Source organism: Ascaphus truei, chromosome 3 (assembly GCF_040206685.1).
Source record: "Ascaphus truei isolate aAscTru1 chromosome 3, aAscTru1.hap1, whole genome shotgun sequence".
In the NCBI taxonomy this organism is placed as follows: domain Eukaryota; kingdom Metazoa; phylum Chordata; class Amphibia; order Anura; family Ascaphidae; genus Ascaphus; species Ascaphus truei.
This window is the reverse complement of record NC_134485.1, coordinates 117,228,225-117,248,884: the sequence shown is the minus strand read 5'-3', so window position 1 is coordinate 117,248,884 and position 20,660 is coordinate 117,228,225. Positions and strand designations below refer to the sequence as shown.

General features: G+C 42.9%; 1 protein-coding gene across 4 annotated transcripts in view; it reads right to left on the bottom strand.

Moving 5' to 3' along the window:
- The window catches only part of WWC3 (WWC family member 3), a 253,016-nt gene that overhangs the window by 54,062 nt on the left and 178,294 nt on the right, over positions 1–20,660 (bottom strand). For all 4 annotated transcript variants that reach the window (XM_075589397.1, XM_075589399.1, XM_075589400.1 and 1 more), the window contains exons 7-8: positions 17,868–18,017; positions 16,885–16,958 (exon numbers count right to left, since the gene is read on the bottom strand). In XM_075589397.1, coding sequence (XP_075445512.1) covers positions 16,885–16,958; positions 17,868–18,017 — 224 coding nt within the window. The remainder of the gene's footprint in view (positions 1–16,884; positions 16,959–17,867; positions 18,018–20,660) is intronic.

Sequence of the window (20,660 nt, the reverse complement as noted above, 5' to 3'; positions counted from 1 at the left end):
ATTTGGTAATCTCCCAATCTCCGTGATTTTGAAGACGTTTTTTGGGGGTTATTATCACGTTACTTTGCATTATATTTTAGAAAGAATATAACATTTCAAAGGAATTCCTTTTGCTTAGGAAACTAAAAAAAAATTAAATATCAGAAAAAATTACAACTTTTGACCCGTCCTAATGAACATTAAACCCCTCTATTCTTTCAAGCACCAATATAGAGTAGTAATCACTTGTAAAATTGTACTTGGGCCTATATGTTCTGAGCAGTTCTATGTCATAAGACACCTTGTGCCAGAAGGTCAATGGATTGTAAGGTACTGTATGTGAATGGATTGTAAGGTATGTTCCAACACTGGAAAGTGTCTTATGATATAGAACCTCTTAGTAAATATGGGCCTTTGTGTTCCAACACAATTCTTTGTTACCCAAACCTAAGTCACACTTAACTTAAGTGAATCTAACTAATTGGAAAACAGCCCCAAACAGATTTAGCATACTCTAGAGCTCACTTGACCATGAGTCTTGCAAATCATTTCCCCAATACAATTATATATTTTTTTCATAGTACCCTAGATGTCACATTCAAAATCTATACCCAAAAACTTGACTTCAACCGAGGTTAACACCACACATTTTTAGGGTCATATTTACAAAGCAGGGCCACACCAATCTGTCACCTGAATGGGCTGTAAGATGTCGTCTGGGGCCAGAAGATGTCATATGGAGTAGCACTGTTTAGTTAATATGGGTCTAAAAGCACAATAAATACTAAAACATAGAAATGTAAAAATTGTTAACAGATCAGTCTCCATCCGTGTACATATTTATACCATAAGCTGCATTCATTTGGGCTGTTTGGGGTCCGTAGTCTTTTTCTGACAAAACCACACAGTTGCAATTTAAAGCCACAGTGACCAATGTTTATAAAGCAGTTTAGGAAATTCAAAATAGTGGCCATATTCAACAGCCCTTCTGCAAAATATTTGACATCACTATCTTTCCAAATTACAAGAATGCTCAACACGACATATTTATTAAGTGTATTTCTCCTTTTCGGTACATGCTTTGCTAGTATTCCGGGCTAAAAAAAAGATTTTAGGGTGACTGAGAAACCCAGCGCAGAAAACCATCAAGAAAAAGTGCAGCCACATATTTCTTAATACATCGATGGGCGCCAATATGCAAATGTAACCTCTCCCTAACTCCTCCACTTGCACATGAATCCCTCATCTCATAGCAGACAGGCCCAGACCGAAAATGGCAGAGCTAAGATTACTGCACCATAGATATATCCAGGCAGCAGCGCAAACGACTGTGCACGACTATATTTTACCTTGGATACATGGAGCCCATGGTGAGGATGGGAAATGAAAATGTACTTTAATTTGAATAACACTTTTTAGTATTTATTTATTTACTTTTGATATTTACTTTTGACGTTCCTCCTTCTCCTACCGTGCACCCCAAAACTGGAACAACCTACCAGAGACTCTCACATCCACCACCAGTTTAAGTTCTTTCAAATCTAAGGCTGTCACACATTTTAACCTGGTCTGTAACTGTTTCATACGCCCATAATATATATTATCTTTAGCTGTGCATGCAATGTCTTGTATATAATGTATACCCTGTTCATTTATGTAACTGTACTTGTAACCATGTATTATTTGTCTTACTCTGTACCCAGGACATACTTGAAAACGAGAGGTAACTCTCAATGTATTACTTCCTGGTAAAATATTTTATAAATAAATAAATAAATAGTGAAAGTGAAACGGCGTCTGTGAAGACTGATGAGAATCCCTGGGTAGCAAAATGCAATAATAAACTTTATAGAAAATACCCAAGTTGTAAAGTGTTTTATTATATTATGTTTCTATTACATGTAACCCAGGGACCCCCACCCAATCGCAGATCGGGCCCCCTAAGGTGTTCTGTGGTCTTGCTACATGACTTAGTGTGGTGCATACCTGCTGGCAATAGGAGGGCCTGAGTCTCCCGCGGTGTCATGGGGGAACAACAGGACAGGTTACTGGGGTGGATGCCTTCGTTCTTCTTCAATGGTGCAGCGCCTCCATCTGTAGTAAGCCCCAGGAATATGGGGTGGAATCCCTACCACAGAAATCCCCCTCCCAGGGATGAGAGATTCCAGTCTCACACAATGATCCTTTTAACAGCAGACTCCTTTATTCAGTCTCCAGCAGCAGCAGCAGACAGGTACAGTTGATATACAATGTCCACTAGCTGTTCTCCTTTGTGATGGTCCCTGCCTCCACTCTGGACTCAGGGCCATCCAGAGTGGGGCTAGCTCTTCCCTTACCCCCTATGCAGGGTAAGAGGTATTTGGTCCACCTCACTACCTTCTATTAGCTCTCCTCATATTCTGCTTACCTAACTAACTCACTACTTGTCACTCTAGACACACTGTCAGACACACACTAAATAGGAAGTGACACTGCTCTTTGTAACTTCCAATAGGCACCGCACCTGTGCCTCTTGATTGGACACAGGGTCAAGTGACCTACCTTCACTTAGTCAGCACAGTGTCAGAAGTGGGAAAAACCCATGATAACTCCTGGCAACCTGCCCTTAACAGGAATTATACCAGGAGGATAGAAAGATAGCCCCCAATCTTACCAGGGCTACATACAGTATTATTTTTTTTTAAATTATTATTATGTTTAATTTATTGTTACTGAAGGAAAACTGGAAACAAATATGCTGCTATGAGGAAAGCAATGAAACAGAAGTAAGCTGACAACTCTGTTTTATGTCTCCTAAGGCCTCGTCCAGGGTTCCGGCGGGCATGCTGAGGCGCGCTGAGGCTCAAGGAAAGCGGGTGCTTTCTCTGGCCTTAGACAGCGCGCCGTCAGGGGGCGTGTCGGGGGCGGGCCAGTGATGTCACAAAGCTGGTTCGCCCTCATTGGGCGAACCGCTCACGTGACTGAACCGCTCACGTGACTGGCCCTGCGCTCCGGCAAGCGCGTGATTTTAAAAATTACCTAAGACCTACGCTTCCGCGCGCTTGCGGAAGCGTAGGCGAGCCCCTACTAAAGCTGCTCTCATTGCAGCTGTAGGGGCTCACAGGTAAGTGCAAGCGCGCCTCAGCACGGCTTAGCGCGTAAGCGCTGACCATGCCCAAGGCCTTAGACAAAAAAAATGGCCTCTACTCATTTCTAAGTAGTCATGCAGCAAGAAATAGCAAGCACACCAAAAACACACAACAAGCTTTGGAGGAAATGTGTTCTGATCCAGAAAGGGCACAACTATGAAAAACATTTAATTTAGTGAAGTACCTGTAGGATGCAAAACAGACTTATCAAAGCCCAAAATCACATTGTTTTCAATTGGATATGTTGCTAAATCTGCTACTGTGTGTTCCAAACTGGATATGCTGATAAATAGCCCTAAATAGTGAATTGCAGGGCTCGAATGAATCGACTCATGAGATGCCTCAAGTGAGTGTTAAAAGGATTGCTTGCTGTACCTGTCTGCCTTCCGGCAGCCAAAGTGAAGCTATTAAAGGCCTATGGGAACATTCTTATTTGAAATATGTTATGTGTGTGCTTCCTAATAATTCAAGTGGGGGAGGATATAACTGATGTAGAATAAGTTTTTATTGTAGTTATTTTTCATGTCAAGTTTTTTCATCCTTGTTATTGACAAGCTTTGATTTCTTTGCTTATGTTTTGTTCTGTATGAAAGAGGGCATCATTGTTATTTTTTTTCTCAGAGAGTTTAGAGGCAGATTATATATAGATTTAATATTCAAGGCAGCCTTGTTTTACCTAATGTCCTGAGATACTACTATGCAGCACAAATTAGCCAGGTACATAGGAGATGTTAGCCAGGTTAGCAAATTAGCCAGGTCTGAAGAGATGGGTGATTTGAAAAGTCAACTAGTGTCCCCAATCCTGTTGTCCTACATTATGTGGCTCCAAAAATGTAAGACTCAATTATCAGATCCCCTGCCCATCCATCAAATGTCTGTGCTCAATGTGCAGAATTTTTCGTGTTAGCTTCAAGCCCCTCTCACCTCACTTCCATTTTTTTTTAGAACTCCAACTTTCCCCCAAGATTGCATATACCCGACTTTAAAAACCTGGAGAACGTGAGTCTAAACAGATACCACAACGTACTGTATTCATAAGATAGACTATTATATCATCTCAAGGTATCAAGGAAAGATATCAAACCTTAAATGTTGAGTATTTTAGGTATTTACAGACAAGGTTTTGTGAAACATCGTCAGGATTTCAAGTGGGATTTGAGGCCATTAACAAGTTAATGAGAATTTGCCTACAGCCCGGTGGTCTGATCTCCCTCCTCGATCAATTATTCACCACTGCCTTTCCAACTACTTTAAATACATGAGAGACTGGGAGAGAGATTTGAGTGCATCCCTCACATAGTGAGTGGGAGGATACATGGGAAAAGATTCCAGATTGTCAATTTGCATTAACTACAACTAACAAGTGAATAACATGCTTTTCAGGCGGTACCTAACAAATCAAGGATTATTAAAGCCGATGCAATGCTCTTCTCTACTTTGCTTAAAGGGTTGTGGTGAGATTGGTTCTCTATTTCACATGTGGTTATCATGTTCACAGATTGTGCCTCTCTGGAAAAAAGTTATGAAATTAAAAAATGACTATACTGGCCAATGGGTTAATCTAGACCCATGAGTCTTTCTTCTATCGAAACCTCTGAGGTTGATTATTCCCTGAAATTCTCCTAGCAACTAGATGTGTTTTTTGTGGTATGTGGAATTAACATAGTACCCGAAACATTGACCATATTATTCAAAAAAATTGGGATATTAAGGAAATGAAAAAACTGTTTAGTATTTTGAGAGAACAACGTAAATTTGATCAAACTTGGACTCAGTGGCGGAACTAGACACCGGTGGACCCCTGTGCAAGTTAAATAATGCCCCCACTCTCCCCTCGGGGACCTACTTGTGAAGTGGGTCCTTATGAGGTGTCGCCGGAGGGAGTCCACCCTGGCGGTGATTGCGGAAGTTTGGCCCAACTTCCATTGGGGCCTAACTTCCGTGTTTGGACCAGCTAGGTGGGCTCCCTCCGCCGTCGTTGGGTAAGGCCCCGCACCACAAGTTGGGTCTTGAAACAGCATTCTAGTGTGTGGAGGATAGGCCCCTAAAGGTGGTTGGCCCTGGACCCTCTGAGATGTATTTGTGGGTTGCCTGCACTCTTTGAGTAGGTAGTATCTTATACTTATTGTTATTAGTACTATCAGATACTCATTGATTTACTAGACCTGGCTACATGATAACTATCTGCGGAACAATATCAGAAGACTACTCAATATATTTAATGGATATAGCTTCATAGTTCTTCTGTATGTGTTTTACACAGAATATGAAACGGTTTCATTATACATTTTATATAACTTATACAAAGCTTATATCATAGAACCATGATTCTTATACCCTCTCCTTACCATCCTTTGCCATTGTCACCTTCCTCTAGACCCTTTTTCTGTACCCCGTTTCCTACCTCTTCTTCTCCTTTACTAGTATTAGAAAACAAATAAATAAAGTATAAAAAAAATTGTAACTTTTTTTTTCCACTACCAGTTTCTTTGTGAAGTATATAGCTGTGTTCTAGGCATTTTGCCCATTCTAATCCCTGAATAACAACTACTGCTTTGTCCTCCATTTCACATTGCTATCTGTGGTATCAGATTATTACCTTCCTGGCTAACACTGAATTGCAGTTTATTTAAATTGAAGAGTTTACTTAACAAACATTTGGTAAACTTTGTAAAGCAATTATGAGAAAACGTGGCCAGATTGATAAAGTTTAGCCTAAAACGCAAATGATCTTATACTGTAGTAGCAGTCGGCCCACAAGCCAATCTTGTGTAGTGTGAAAAATGAAGAAAATGAAAATATTTATTTTGTGCAGTCCCTAAGAAGCAGGAAAATGAGCAACCGGTGAACAACCACTGGCCTCACATTCTTTATCACAGCCACTCCCTACCCAAGATAATTGATCATGTTTCACAGCCCTACAGGGGCGGTCATCGTTCTGCTTTACTCCTACATCGTGAGATACTGTAAAGGGGATTATTTCCTGAATACTACTGCACCAAAGGGATTTTTTTTTTATATCCTCCAAACTCGAGGTGACCATAGACTCCATTATAAACTTATAGGAGCCCAAGTAATACCCAGTCATCTGTCTGTGGTTTGTTCTTACAAAGACACATATTTGAGTGGTTTATACAACTGTGTGCCGTTGAACTTCAATGGTTCTGTTCTTTCATTCGGATCCTTTATTTAATGTGCTGTTATCAGTGGCGGGTTACCATAGCTGTTTATTCAATTCTTCAGTACTTGCAGTAACTGCCTATGACAGGCTAATTAATTGAATCTCTAGTTCATTTTTACTTACTTTGACCCTATTGCTTGTCGAGTCCCTTTCCTTTTATTAGTTTCAACATTATTGATTTGTACAGTATATTTACCATTGGTACCAAGCCGTCTTTGTGAGGGTTCTTTGTTGCTCCGGCATACACACAACCGGTTTAGCAACAAACATTTGTTGGAATACATAATGTTCAGATGTTGGAAAAAATCATTATGTTTCTTTAATTTCTTACAAATCATTTTTTCTGCTCGCTATGGACTATTTTGAGTTCCCTTTGGTTAATGTTATTACTTTTTAAGGGTTGCATAGCAAGTACAATATCTAGGTGTTTTTCTAAGGCGCTCTCTATGGCGTGTCACAAGGCACTGTACTGAATAAGGCGTATGTGGTGTATATGCACATTGTCTTGATAAAAGTGCTTATCTGGGTGCCCAAAACATTAATATTGCTTTAATAAATTGTGAAAATTATTTACACCTGGTGATTGCCTGAACGTTTCCATAATCTGTCAGTATACCCGTATACTTTCAACATGTGCATGCGTGTGTGTGCGTGCGTGCATAGATACATATATATGATACCTGCATTATCCTGGAAAATGTTCTTTACTGTTGTAGCCAGGTCACCTGATGGCTACTATTCTGCCCTGTACGGGCAGTAAGCCCTGATACAGTCAGGTTGCCAGTGGTTTATATGGGGGTTTCCCCCTCCAAAGAGCTGCACTTGAGTGACAGCAGGAGGCGGTGACATCCGGCCTGGGCATGACCTGGTGCCCTCCTCTTGGTTGTACTTAAGGGCAGTGCCGCCCCAAATTTGGTAGTGTCTCTACCCACTTGAGAGGGGCAGGTCACACAGCCAAGAGCCTGAATATTGGGCCTTCTCTGGTCCTCTTCCCTCCGGGGGAGAGTGAGTGTGTACTATACCACTGCCTCTGCTAGAGGGGTGGGGAAGAGCTAGGACTGCTGCGGGTGCCCTTGGCCTGTAGCGAAGGCCCAGGGACCATCCTTCAGTGGTAGCTGAGAGACTGCATCGGGCTGAACTCTGCCTTGTTACTGTGCTGTACAGTGAGGACAATAAACCATTCCTGTTGTTATACCTACTGCCTGGTGTGTGAGCTTACTGGGGGGAGAGGTAATCGTTCTACCGTGGGAGATCACCTTCAGTTCCCTGGAACCTACAGCAGATGGAGGCGCTGCACTGCTAAAGAATATGTAGGTTATGAACCCCAGAAGCCTAGTCCTGTGTCCCCACTACCACCGGCGGACGACTCAGCCCTCCTGTTATCAGCAGGTATCATGCACCACATACGTAGTAATGGCCAAATCTCCCACCAGGTGGGGCAAACACCGTTACACTGTGAAATATTCCATAAGTGATACAAAAACTAGCTCACTGAATAATCAGAATTATTTTGTGAGCTTGGTGAGTGTATAAGCCCATAGCTACCATTGCATACATTGAACTGTACAGTATATCCAGTACTATTATTTAACATGAACATTTCCCTCAAATTAATGAGCAACAGAAGGATATTACATTAACGGACGAGCGAGGAAAAGTAGTCAGTTCTAATTATAAAGATATTTTATGAACATACGAAGAGGAACTGTACCTTGAAGCAACAAAGCAGATGTGTTTTTTTTTATATATAGATGCTACTGTCTTAAAATGCATCTAATCAAGACAAACTTGTAGAATTTCATATAAAAGCATCTGTATTAGATATCAGCGCCTGTTCTTTTTCATTGAGTGACCTTTAGCACTCAGTACAACTTCCAGTTAAGTTGCTAATCATGCAGGAAAGCTGGCCTTTCCCAAGCCACTTCCTCTACCCCTCCCTGCCCTTGAGCTTTTTGGAAATCAGGAACTCCTGCAACTAAGTTAGACATTTCCCCACTATAGCAATGCAAATCTACCACAAAGAGGAAGCATGCTCTCTTTCTTTTACTCCTGATATTATTCCTATTTTACAGTGTCATGTACGTCGATTATTTCTGTGAAGCTGCTTCCCAGCGGTGGAGAACAGATCGTCTCTCTTCAAATGAATAGAACAAGGGACTCTGGCTGGTGGCAAGTGGCTTCACAGCATACTGGGGGGGAAAAGAACTGCAAGGTTATAGTTGCATAGTAGATCAGGTTGAAAAAAGACATCTGTCCACCAAGTTCCACCTATGCTAAATTGAGATGACAGATACTGTACATCCTATATTTGAATTTACAGTATTTTGATCCAGAGGAACGCAAACAAAAGATCCCCAGTGCAACATCATCTAATGATATCACATACGGGGAAAAATAAATTCTTTCCTGACTCCAAATAATGATAATCAGATGTCTACCTGAATCATCTTTAGGTATATACAGTATAACACAGAAAACCTGTTAGTGGTTCTTTATAGTCAATTATTTGTACAATGACGTCTACTCTGTATTTTGATAACTCAGATTGTTTCTGAGTTTTATATGGGATGATTAAAGCTAATGGTTCCGTTCTCAGCCTTGATATCTCTATGTTTAACCTCTTGAGTGCTCCATGACATAATGCAGCCACATCATCATGAGGTCTAATACTCCAAGTGCCCCATGGCATAGTATCTACGTGATGGTCTTTTTCTTGTTTTCCAGACGAGATCACATTCTGTGCTCCTGTGTGCATGAACCTCATCTATCTGAACTATTGATGACACATTTATTTTAAAATATCTATAAAACATGTATGTCTGATAAAATACATATGTATGCACATTATACATATAGCTTTAAATCTAGTAGGTCCACTCTGTGTTTTCTTCTAAAGTGATTTTGCATGCAAGTACACATACAAACAATATCATTACTTGTTCTGTTATGTTCTATCACCAACCAATACCCATTTAGATTAAGGAGCGATATTAACTCCAAATCCTCTGACCAAAAGGTCTATGTTTTGTTTCTGAGTTTAATTTGCTACTGTATGTTCACAGTTAAGAGCTCTATTGCCTGCCTCAGAATCTCAATTGTTGGAGCACTGAATCCTTATCTAACTCAAATAGTTAGATCTGTTGATACAGTTACTGCATGTGGATGTTCAATACCTATATAATTGTAGCCATGCCACCTTTGGCTACTAACCTGCCCTACTCCTGGCAGTAAGTCCTGGTACAATCAGGCTGCCAGTAGTCAATATGGGTTTTCTCCACTCACTGGAGCTGCACTTGATTAACAGTGGGAGGCGGTGACACACGGCCTGAGCATGTCCAATCATGGAACAGACCTGCTGCCCTCCTCCAAGCTGTACATAAGGGCAGTGCCGTCCAAATTTAATAGTGCCTCTACCCACTTGAGAGAGAAAGGCCACACTGCCAAGAGCCTGATTATTGGGCTTTCTCTGGTCCTCTTCCCCTCGGGAGAGAGTGCGTGTGTACCATACCTCTGCCCTTGCTAGAGGGGCAGGGAAGAGCTGGGACTGCTGTGGGTGCCATTGGCCTGTAGTGAAGGTCTTGGTAAAATTCTTCAGTGAGTAGCTGACAGTTGCTGCATTTGGCAGAACCCTGCAGTGTACTGTGCTGTACAGAGTGAGAGAATAAACCGTTCCTGTTATACTCCCACCTATCTGGATCCTACAGCAGATGGAGGCGCTGCGCTGCAAGAGAACCATGTGGTTAATGTATCCCAGAAACTTGATCCTGTGCCCACTACCATCGGCGGACAGCTCAGCCCTCCTGTTACCAGCAAGTATCATGCACCACATACGTAGTAATGGCCAAATCTCCCACCGGGTGGGACACACACCGTTACATAATATTTGTATAAAGAAAATGGATAAATATTGTAGGTCTTTTTCTTTTTTGTCCAGAAGAAGTGTACCAGCATTCCTGTTGCATTAATATACAGTTGTGTCAAAAAGAAAGTACACCCTCTTTGAATTGTATGGTTTTATATATCAGGACATAATAACAATCATCTGTTCCTTAGCAGGTCTTAAAATTAGGTAAATACAACCTCAGATGAACAACAACACATGACATATTACACCGTGTCATGATTTATTTAACAAAAATAAAGCCAAAATGGAGAAGCCATGTGTGAAAAACTAAGTATACCTTATGATTCAATAGCTTGTAGAACCATCTTTAGCAGCAATAACTTTAATAAGTAATCGTTTTCTCTATGACTTTATCAGTCTCTCACATCGTTGTGGAGGAATTTTGGCCCACTCTTCTTTACAACATTGCTTCAGTTCATTGAGGTTTGTGGGCATTTGTTTATGCACAGCTCTCTTTTTTTTTTTTTTACTTTTAAATATATTTTTAATTCATTGATTTTTTCTTGTTAACTATATGCTTCATTGGGTTTTGAAGTGAAACTTCCTTAGTGGCACCTCATTCGTGATGGGGCAAAAAAGAATTGTGGAGACAGAAATGAAACGGATGTGACGTCAGTGCTGGCAGTTGAGGCCGGGCTGTGTTCTGGCTCAGCCCGACCCCAACACTGACATCACACCCGCTCCACAAATCAGATGCGGCGTCGATAGCCGCCGGCGCCGCTCCTAATCGCTCCCCCCCCCCCCCCCGAGCCTCACCCCCCCCCCACACATCGTGACATATGCGGCGGCGATAGCGCTCCTACCGGCCGCTGCCATGCCGCGCATGCGCAGTTGTGACGGCGCCGCTGATTCCCCGCCCGTTCCCCGCCCATTGATATGCTGCGCATGCCCGGTAGTCATGGCGACGCTCGAGACGCCATGACTCTCCTCACAGGGACACTGAAGCCCACACTACTCCCCGGGGCTCTATGCAGGCACTGATCTCCTGCGGCCTCTCCTCCCGGTGCATGCCCCGGCCGAGGCATAGAACTGCTCCGGTAACGGGGGGGGGAGCAGGGGGGTGATGAGTGCGCTGCGTCCCCCACGTCCCCCACAGCACCATCAGAAGCCTCCGAGTCGGCTCCAGCTGACGATGACGCGCTTCTCCCTCTCCCCCCGCTGACACTGCCTCCATCTCCTTTGTGCCGCGATCTGGTAGGAATGGGGGGGGGGAGGGCGGACTGCTGAAAGGGTCTGGGTGCAGGGAAAGGATAAGGGTGCTGGGGGGAGGATAAGTGTGCTGGGGGGAGGACAAGTGTGCTGGGGAGAGTCAGGAGAGAGGGGGGCAGGACACACACACACACATACATACACACTGACACATACACACATACTGACTCACATACACACACACTGACTCACATACACACACACACACCCCCACACACTGACTGACCCCCCCCACACACTGACTGACCCCACCCACCCCCCCACACACTGACTGACCCAAACACACACTGACTGACCCACCCACACCCCCCCCACACTGACTGACCCACCCACCCCCCACACACTGACTGACCCCCCCACACACTGACTGACACACACACTGACTGACCCACCCCCCCCCCACACACTGACTGACCCACCCCCCCCCCACACACACTGACTGACCCACCCCCCACCACACACTGACTGACCCACCCACACCCCCCCCACACACTGACTGATCCCACCCACCCCCACACACTGACTGACCCACCCACCCCCCCCACACACTGACTGACCCACCCACCCCCCCCACACACTGACTGACCCACCCACACCCCCCCCACACACACTGACTGACCCACCCACACCCCCCCCACACACTGACTGACCCACCCACACCCCCCCCCACACTGACTGACCCACACCCCCCCACTGACTGACTGACCCACCCACACCTCTCCGCACACTGACTGACTGACCCACCCACACCTCCCCGCACACTGTCTGACTGACCCACCCACACCTCCCCGCACACTGACTGACTGACCCACCCACCCACCCACACTTCCCCGCACACTGACTGACTGACCCACCCACACCTCCCCGCACACTGACTGACTGACTGACCCACCCCCCCCCACACACACTGACTGACCCACCCCCCACCACACACTGACTGACCCACCCACACCCCCCACACAAACTGACTGATCCCACCCACCCCCACACACTGACTGACCCACCCACCCCCCCCCCCACACACTGACTGACCCACCCACCCCCCCCACACACTGACTGACCCACCCACACCCCCCCCACACACACTGACTGACCCACCCACACCCCCCCCACACACTGACTGACCCACCCACACCCCCCCCACACTGACTGACCCACACCCCCCCACTGACTGACTGACCCACCCACACCTCTCCGCACACTGACTGACTGACCCACCCACACCTCCCCGCACACTGACTGACTGACTGACCCACCCACACCTCCCCGCACACTGTCTGACTGACCCACCCACACCTCCCCGCACACTGACTGACTGACCCACCCACCCACACTTCCCCGCACACTGACTGACTGACTGACCCACCCCTCCCCGCACACTGACTGACTGACCCACCCCTCCCCGCACACTGACTGACTCACCCACACCTCCCCACACACTGACTGACTGACCCACCCCTCCCCGCACACTGACTGACTCACCCACCCCTCCCCACACACTGACTGACTCACCCACACACCCCCGCACACTCTGACCCACCCACACCCCCCACACACTGACTGACACACACACTGACTTACACATACACACTGACACAAATACACATACACACTGACTGACACACATACACACACACTGACTGACACACACACACACACACACACTGACTGACACACACACTGACTGACTGACTGACATACACACACACACACACACTGACTGACTGACTGACTGACATACACACACACTGACACACATACACACAAGGAATTCACACTTAGTGCAAATAGCTAATACATGGGATGTGTGCCGAGCACGCGCATTCTAAGTCAAATTTATTTGCGTTTTGTAACTGAAATTGTATTTTGATTTTTAATTAAAACATCACCAACACAAATACAATTTCTGTGACAAAAGTCAAAGAAGTTTCACTTACTATGCGCGTGCTCAGCACACACAGCTTTTTTTTTTTTTACATGTTCTCACTATCTAAACACAGGGAACCATAAGTAGAATAATTAAATTCACAGGTCAGTATAGGCCATATTCATTTCTTCACACACATACTTTAAATACAAATGTCACTGTAGGTGTGATTGGAGCTTGCTAAAGAAGCTAGTTACACTGATGGATTATTATTTTTTTGCCTTGTACATTGGAGAGTCCCTTTAAACACCTAAAGACACTTTGGGGTTTGATGTACTAAGGTAGGGGTGCACAACTCCAGTCCCCAAGCCTCTCCCCCCCCTCCCACCCCAACAGGTCAGGCCCTCAGGACAGCCCCGCCCCAGCACAGGTATGCACATCTCTCTTAAGGTCCAGCCACAGTATTTCAATCAGGTTGAGGTCAAGGACTTTGACTGGACCATTGCAACACCTTGATTCTTTTTTTCCCCAGCCATTCTGTTGTAAATTTACTGGTGTGCTTGGGATCATTGTCCTGTTGCATGACCCAAATCGGCCAAGCTTTAGCTATCTGACAGATGGCCTCAAATTTGACTCTAGAATACTTTGGTATACAGAGGAGTTCATGGTTGACTTAATGACTGCAAGGTTCCCAGGTCCTGTGGCTGCAAAACAAGTCCAAATCATCACCCCTCCACCACCGTGCTTGACAGTTGGTATGAGGTGTTTGTGCTGATATGCTGTGTTTGGTTTTCACCAAACGTGGCGCTGTGCATTATGGCTAAACATTTCCACTTGGTCTCGTCTGTCCAAAGGACATTGTTCCAGAAGTCTTGTGGTTTGTTCAGATGCAACTTTGCAAACCTAAGCCGTGCTGCCATGTTCTTTTTAGAGAGAAGAGGCTTTCTCCTGGCAACCCTTCCAAACAAACCATACTTGTTCAATCATTTTCTAATTGTACTGTCATGAACTTTAACATTTAACATGGTAACTGAGGCCTGTAGAGTCTGAGATGTAACTCTTGGGTTTTTTGCAATTTCTCTGAGCATTGCACGGTCTGACATTGGGGTGTGTTTTCCACTTTTGAATAATCTTTCTTACTGTAGAATGATGGATTTTAAATTGTTTGGAAATGGCCTTATAACCCTTCACAGATTGATGGGCAGCAACAATGGCTTCTCTGAGATCATTGCTGATGTCTGTCCTCCTTGGCATTGTGTTAACACACACCTGAATGCTCCAGACCAGCAAACTGCTAAAACTTCGGCTTTTATAGAGATGGTCACACTTGCTGATGATCATTTAATCAAGGACACTTGATTAGCAGCACCTGTCTGCTACTTAGCATATTAATTCCTATGGAAGCAGTAAGGGTGTACTTAGTTTTTTACACATAGCTTCTCCATTTTGGCTTTATTTTTGTTAAATAAATCATCACGGTGTAATATGTCATGTGTTGTTGTTCATCTGAGGTTGTATTTACCTAATTTTAAGACCTGCTAAGGAACAGATGATTGTTATTATGTCCTAAAATGTAAAACCATAGAATTCAACGAGGGTGTACTTTATTTTTCACACAACTGTATATATACACAAAATATATTAATATAAACGCATAAGTATACAAAAGCTATTCCTATTAGCAAACCCCACCGGGATTAAAAAAAAAAACAATATGTTACTCCATGCTCCTTGAAGCAGAATATATATGCACTACAGTATTAACTTTGCTGATGCCTTTTGGACAAAGGTCTCGTTTACACCTGTTATTCAAACTATTACTGCTACATCAAGTGCAGAACTGCTTCGGAGTTGCACCTTACAGATATTTGCAAAGCGCTTCTGAATGCAGAGCAGTCCTTGACAGCTCTGTCTCAGACTCGGTTCAACAAGAGCAGTCTTGCCAGCACTGGGCCCTTCCATATCAGAGGCAGAGCACTTAAAGTTCTCAACAAACCCCAATGCGTTCCTGCAGCATGAAGAGCTTCTCCTAAGCTACACCTATGTATTTGATGGAGCTTTGTAAAGGGAAGCATAATCTTTATAGTGCTGCAGTAGCTTACTTCAAAATAAGGTTTCTACTCATGCATAAAAGGGGAGGCTAATTTGTCTTTAGAGCTGCCTACGACATGGTACTACATGCGTGGCCTTTATACCACCGGAGGTGTCTTCCAAGGCTGGAAGACACCTGATTGCCAATTCAAATTAAGGTGTCTTATAGTAGATCAAAGTTTAGTAAATATACACCATAATCCCCTACTGACTATGGTCACTAGCCTTTTTACTTAAATACAGGCCTCCACTTAAGGGGGCATCACAATATTTTACAGTCAGTTTGAGAAGTACAATTAAATGCAGGTACTTTTGTTACATAAGAGACAAACAAGAAAAGTCAGAGTTATAATAATAAATGGTTGCATTAAATGAACAATAGTTATACACATTCAATTTACAAAGCGTTCATGGACATGTGAGAAAATATATGGTTGACCTCTAACACTCATTTTATTGCAGGTCCATACTTGGCCTATTGAATTGTTGCACATCAGTGTGTGCTGGAAAATGAAAAAAAAAATCACATCTTAAGTTAAAACTAGACTGACGTCAACGTAGAAGAATGCTGCTACGGTGTTATGGTTTAGTCCATTTAATGGTGCCCTAATCATCTAATGTTCTCTCCATCTGGGGTTATACTTGGCGCAAGGAACCAATGCACATAACTTTATTTGACTCAGTCTTTTGAAATTTTTATCCCTTTTATGACTATTAGAAATACTGTATATAGACCTATGCCAGATTTGGTTAATGGCCAGTGTGATAACTACTAACACAGAGTTTGCTTTTAAATAAACACTGTTTTAAGTGGAAAACGTTAAAGTGTTAAGAAGCATTTCATGATGCCTTGAAAATCAGGGATCACGGAACAATTATCATATACAAAGAACATGATTATTATTATTATTTTTTTTTAAATGTATTTATGCACTCACAAGACTTCCACCCAGCACATTCTCTCACCCACGCAATGCCATTACAGGAAAAGTGTTACCAGACGTGCAAAGTGTAGAACACACATATACAAGGTTGCAGACAAACGCCCTACAGAACACTAGATGGCTTTGTATAAAGAATGCATAATAAATGAAGAATGTGGCAATACAGTTTGCACAAAAAAAGAAGCACTGTATATCACCATAGAAAATAATGTATTTACAAATGGCTAGTTTATTAAAAGTTCAGTTCCCCTGCACATTTAAAAAAAAAATATTCCTTCCCCATTTCTTCCCACAAACTCGTTGAGGGCAAACCCCGATCCAGTATTAGTTGCCATTCAAGTAACTGGCATCTAACGGTGGATCTGGGTGCGATGCCCTGCATCACATCTTAGTGAAGCCTGACCAATGATTTTTTGGGGGCTTTGATAAATTTGGTGCAGTTTTTTTGCTCCAGTTGTGCCCTACTTCTGCAGCTGGGAGACTTCGATACATGCCACCATTAACATTTCTTGACCACTAATGGCTTGTATTTGTGTAGGAGCTAGAAATGTAAATTGTTAGCATTTTATGGCATTACTTACCTTTTTTTGGCTTCCTCATACTGCCAGCTGAGTCTTACTCTATCCACCAATTTTGATTTATCATCAAAGCCAAACTGTATGGAAGGAAAATATATATTATGAACTTGCATTATACAGTACTTAAGAAATGTGCAGAATAGTCATTGGCAGTTCTATCAAACTATGGTTAGGTAAACAAGGTGGTCTTCTTTTTCAAAAAGCAGGCTCAACTTTTCGTTTAAAGCAGTGTTTCCCAACTCAGGGGTTTGGTGCTCTTAGGGGACCCAGAAGACAAACAAGGGCATGACATGCATACTGTGACATACATGAAGTGGAAAGAAAATGGAGGTTACAGAGTGACAAATAAACAGGGAGAGTCAAATAAAGTAAAAGATAAAAAGGAATGTCAGTTTCCGCTATCAATAACTTTATTAATATATTAACCCTTATTCTCATAAATTGAATTTTTGGGGCACACAACCTCTAAATGTTGGTCATTTTGTGTACAATAAATACAGAATGAGGCCCTTAAGGGAAAACACATACATTTTAGTGACTCAGTTTAAAAAGAATGGGAAACACTGGTTTTAAGTGTCCTAAAGTAGCAATGACCTGGACTACAACATCACAGATGACAGTGGCTGGACCACACTAGAACATCAGGTTGGAACCGCATTTAATACGTGTACCCAATAGCTTCTTGAGTTCCAACAATGTCAAAACATAAAGTGCACTGGCAGCGATGTTAATTTTTTTTTAGAATCTACCTTAAGGGGTGTGTTCAACATGGCGGGTCAAATATAAATCTATAAACAAACAAATTATCCGATCAAAAAGCTTGTTCCGATCCTGCAAAAATGGAGGGATTATCTATAATGCTGAGTCATAATATATTTGGGCCTCCTTTGTGAGGAAGACAAAGTATATCCTTGTGTGAGTAGTGACGGCACTGCTAGAAACTGGTATGATGTCATTCAAGTATCACGCTATGGAGCATGCAATACCTCTCCAATTTTATCAGTTTGTGAGCAGGCATCACAGTATTGCTGAGGTAAACACGAGTCACTGAGCGAGCTTGAATTGTGTTGGATATTTTGCAGGGAGTCCGAAATGCAACAGCTGTTCCTGAATCCATCGGTCAGCTTAGCCAGGCTCTAAATTGAAACAAAAACATAAACGCGGTTTAGTTGATTTCCTAAATCAGAACTTTTTTAAGCTTACAGGCACTGATGGTAAACTATTATGTGTAAAGGTGCAGCTCTCCCCTAACCTCCATTTTCGACTCCATGGATGGAAAGCAGAAGATTCCCAGAGCTGAACCGCATTGATTTCAGCTCCGGCGATCACCCAATTTCTGAGATACATACCGGGAAAGGTAGCACCATTACTTCTGCATATTTAAAAACTCGCTTGTCACACTAGCCAATAGGAAGCCTCTGCAGGTGGAGTTGCGTCTTCCTATCGCCATTTTGTTTTTCCATGGAGGAGATGGTACCTTTCCTGGAAAGTATCTCTTGAGCCAGGGGGTTTCCTGAGCTGAACTAAAACAAGGTTCAGATTCGGGGAGCGCTTGCTCCCCATCCATGTTGAAAAAGGAGATGTAAAAAAATATCAAGCATAGCAGATTGATCCATTAAAAAGACATCACAGTAACTCCCATGTGAGTGCTTTTTCGCTATTGACTGATTGATTTTCATAATCAATCTTAAGCATAACATGTGTCAAACATGGACATTTACAGAAACCAAAAACCTCCCGAAAATATTCACAAAAAAAGTAATATAATATGTAATGGCAAGTTTTTCACATGTATGTTATAATGACTGCATTGCAATTTTGAGAGCCAAGCATGTCAGTTAATTTCTGGAGTTTTTTTTTCTTCTTCAATTTTGCATCTCTATTTGTACAGGGTACAGGGTAGGTGTACATTTTTGACCTAAGACTATTTGGTCAAGTTAATGCTAGAAATTATACAATGAATCAAGAAGTAACTGTGTGGTAAAAACCCGACATTGGGCAAATGAATCTTATCTCCATCAGGCACCAAAAATAGAATTGTACACGCTGTAGAGCGGGGGTAGGAAACTCCAGTCCTCAAGGACCACCAACAGGTCAGGTTTTCAGGATATCCCTGCTTCAGCACGGGTAGCTCAATCAGTGGCTCAGTCTTTTTTGCTATTATTGACAATCCACACGGTTGATTAATAATTTGTGGTCAGATTGTTATTAATATGCACTCAGATTAAATTGGGGGGGGGGGGAGCAGATTTTTAACAACCATGGTGCAGATTTTGGATTCAATATGGAATCTGAGTGCGGATTCGTAAAAATCTACCCAGATTGTATCCAATGGCAGATTCGAATGAGTCCCATCTTTACTACTGTACATAGCTCCTAAGCAAACATTTCAAAGTAGGCTGTACCCATGTTATATAGTGGCAATCTCCAGTTAATTGTCAATCTGTTATACTTCTTAGGCCCCTATTCTATAAACTGCAATAGTGCCGGATCATCACCACCGCAGTTTACAGAATAATGTCTTTAATCTATTATTCAAAAACAAATACGAGAAAATGGGAACTCTGATGCTGCGTTTGATAAAGAGAATGTAAATCCAAACCATTTGGATACACGTTCTATAATCTTACATCTGGCTTAAACATAAATAAAATCAAGTTCTTAAATAAAAACTGAAGTTACCATGTGTCTAATGACTGCTGGTAGAAGCTTACAAATATGTATGTGTACAGTATGTACCAAAAATTGTTACCAGCACCGGCCCACTGTGAAAAGCTACTCATTAACCACGAGGGCCAGCACAGGAAAGTCTATGGTGATGCATAGCATCATGCAAGGCATTATGGGATGAGATTTCGGGAAACAAAGTGATGATTGACAGGAGGTTGTGCCACAGCCGCAGACATTCAGCTTTACAAGTCACCCCCAATTTTCCATTAGTTCTGGGTAAGTGGACAAGTTGGTTTTTAGAGCCCTGGGTATACAAATGTCCTCAACTAGTGATGGGTAACTTACAGAAACTCAGTTCACGTTTTTTTGATCAAACATTTAAACCAAACATTTCTAGCAAAATTGTCCAATTTCATTGGAGAATCTATTTTTTTTCCGAAAATGAGTAGCCCTTTTTTAAGTGTCTCTTTTTAAGGGGTTCTGCCTCCCCTTATCCCGTCTGTACATATATTTTTGATTTATTAGATATCTTTGTACAGATAGAGCATGACTTACTTTCCCCAGCGCCACGGCCGAAAAAGCAAAAGTCGTCTGTGCTGGGGACAGTGTCTGCCGTGATCACGCTGGGGGGGTCCATGCTTCTCGATCGGACCGCCCCCACCGCATTAATCCGTCCTGGCCATGGCAACATAAAGAGTAAGTCTTTTTACATCTGTACAGTATGTTTCATTTTATGCTATATCTATGTACATGGTGTAATAATAAATTTTTGGTATTTTGGACTGTATTTGAGTGTTCACTGGAGCCTATTGATCTTATTTGTGTAGCTATCATTGCCTTACAACTTTTCAAATTCTAAGCACCTGTAGCACCTTCCCCTCTTGTCTGTATTATTTGGATAAGGGGGCAGGAAGGGGGATAGGGTGTGGTGACATAGGGGCCTATTCTATAAGCCTCGATAAGCCACTTATTGAGCACTTATCGGCCCAAATGCCTACTGCTATTCATTAAGCCTCGATAAGTGGGCGATAAAGGCATGGATCAACAAATTTTTCAGCCGTCATAAAAAAATCGCTGGGTGACCGGTGATAAGCCACTTATTGGCAGGT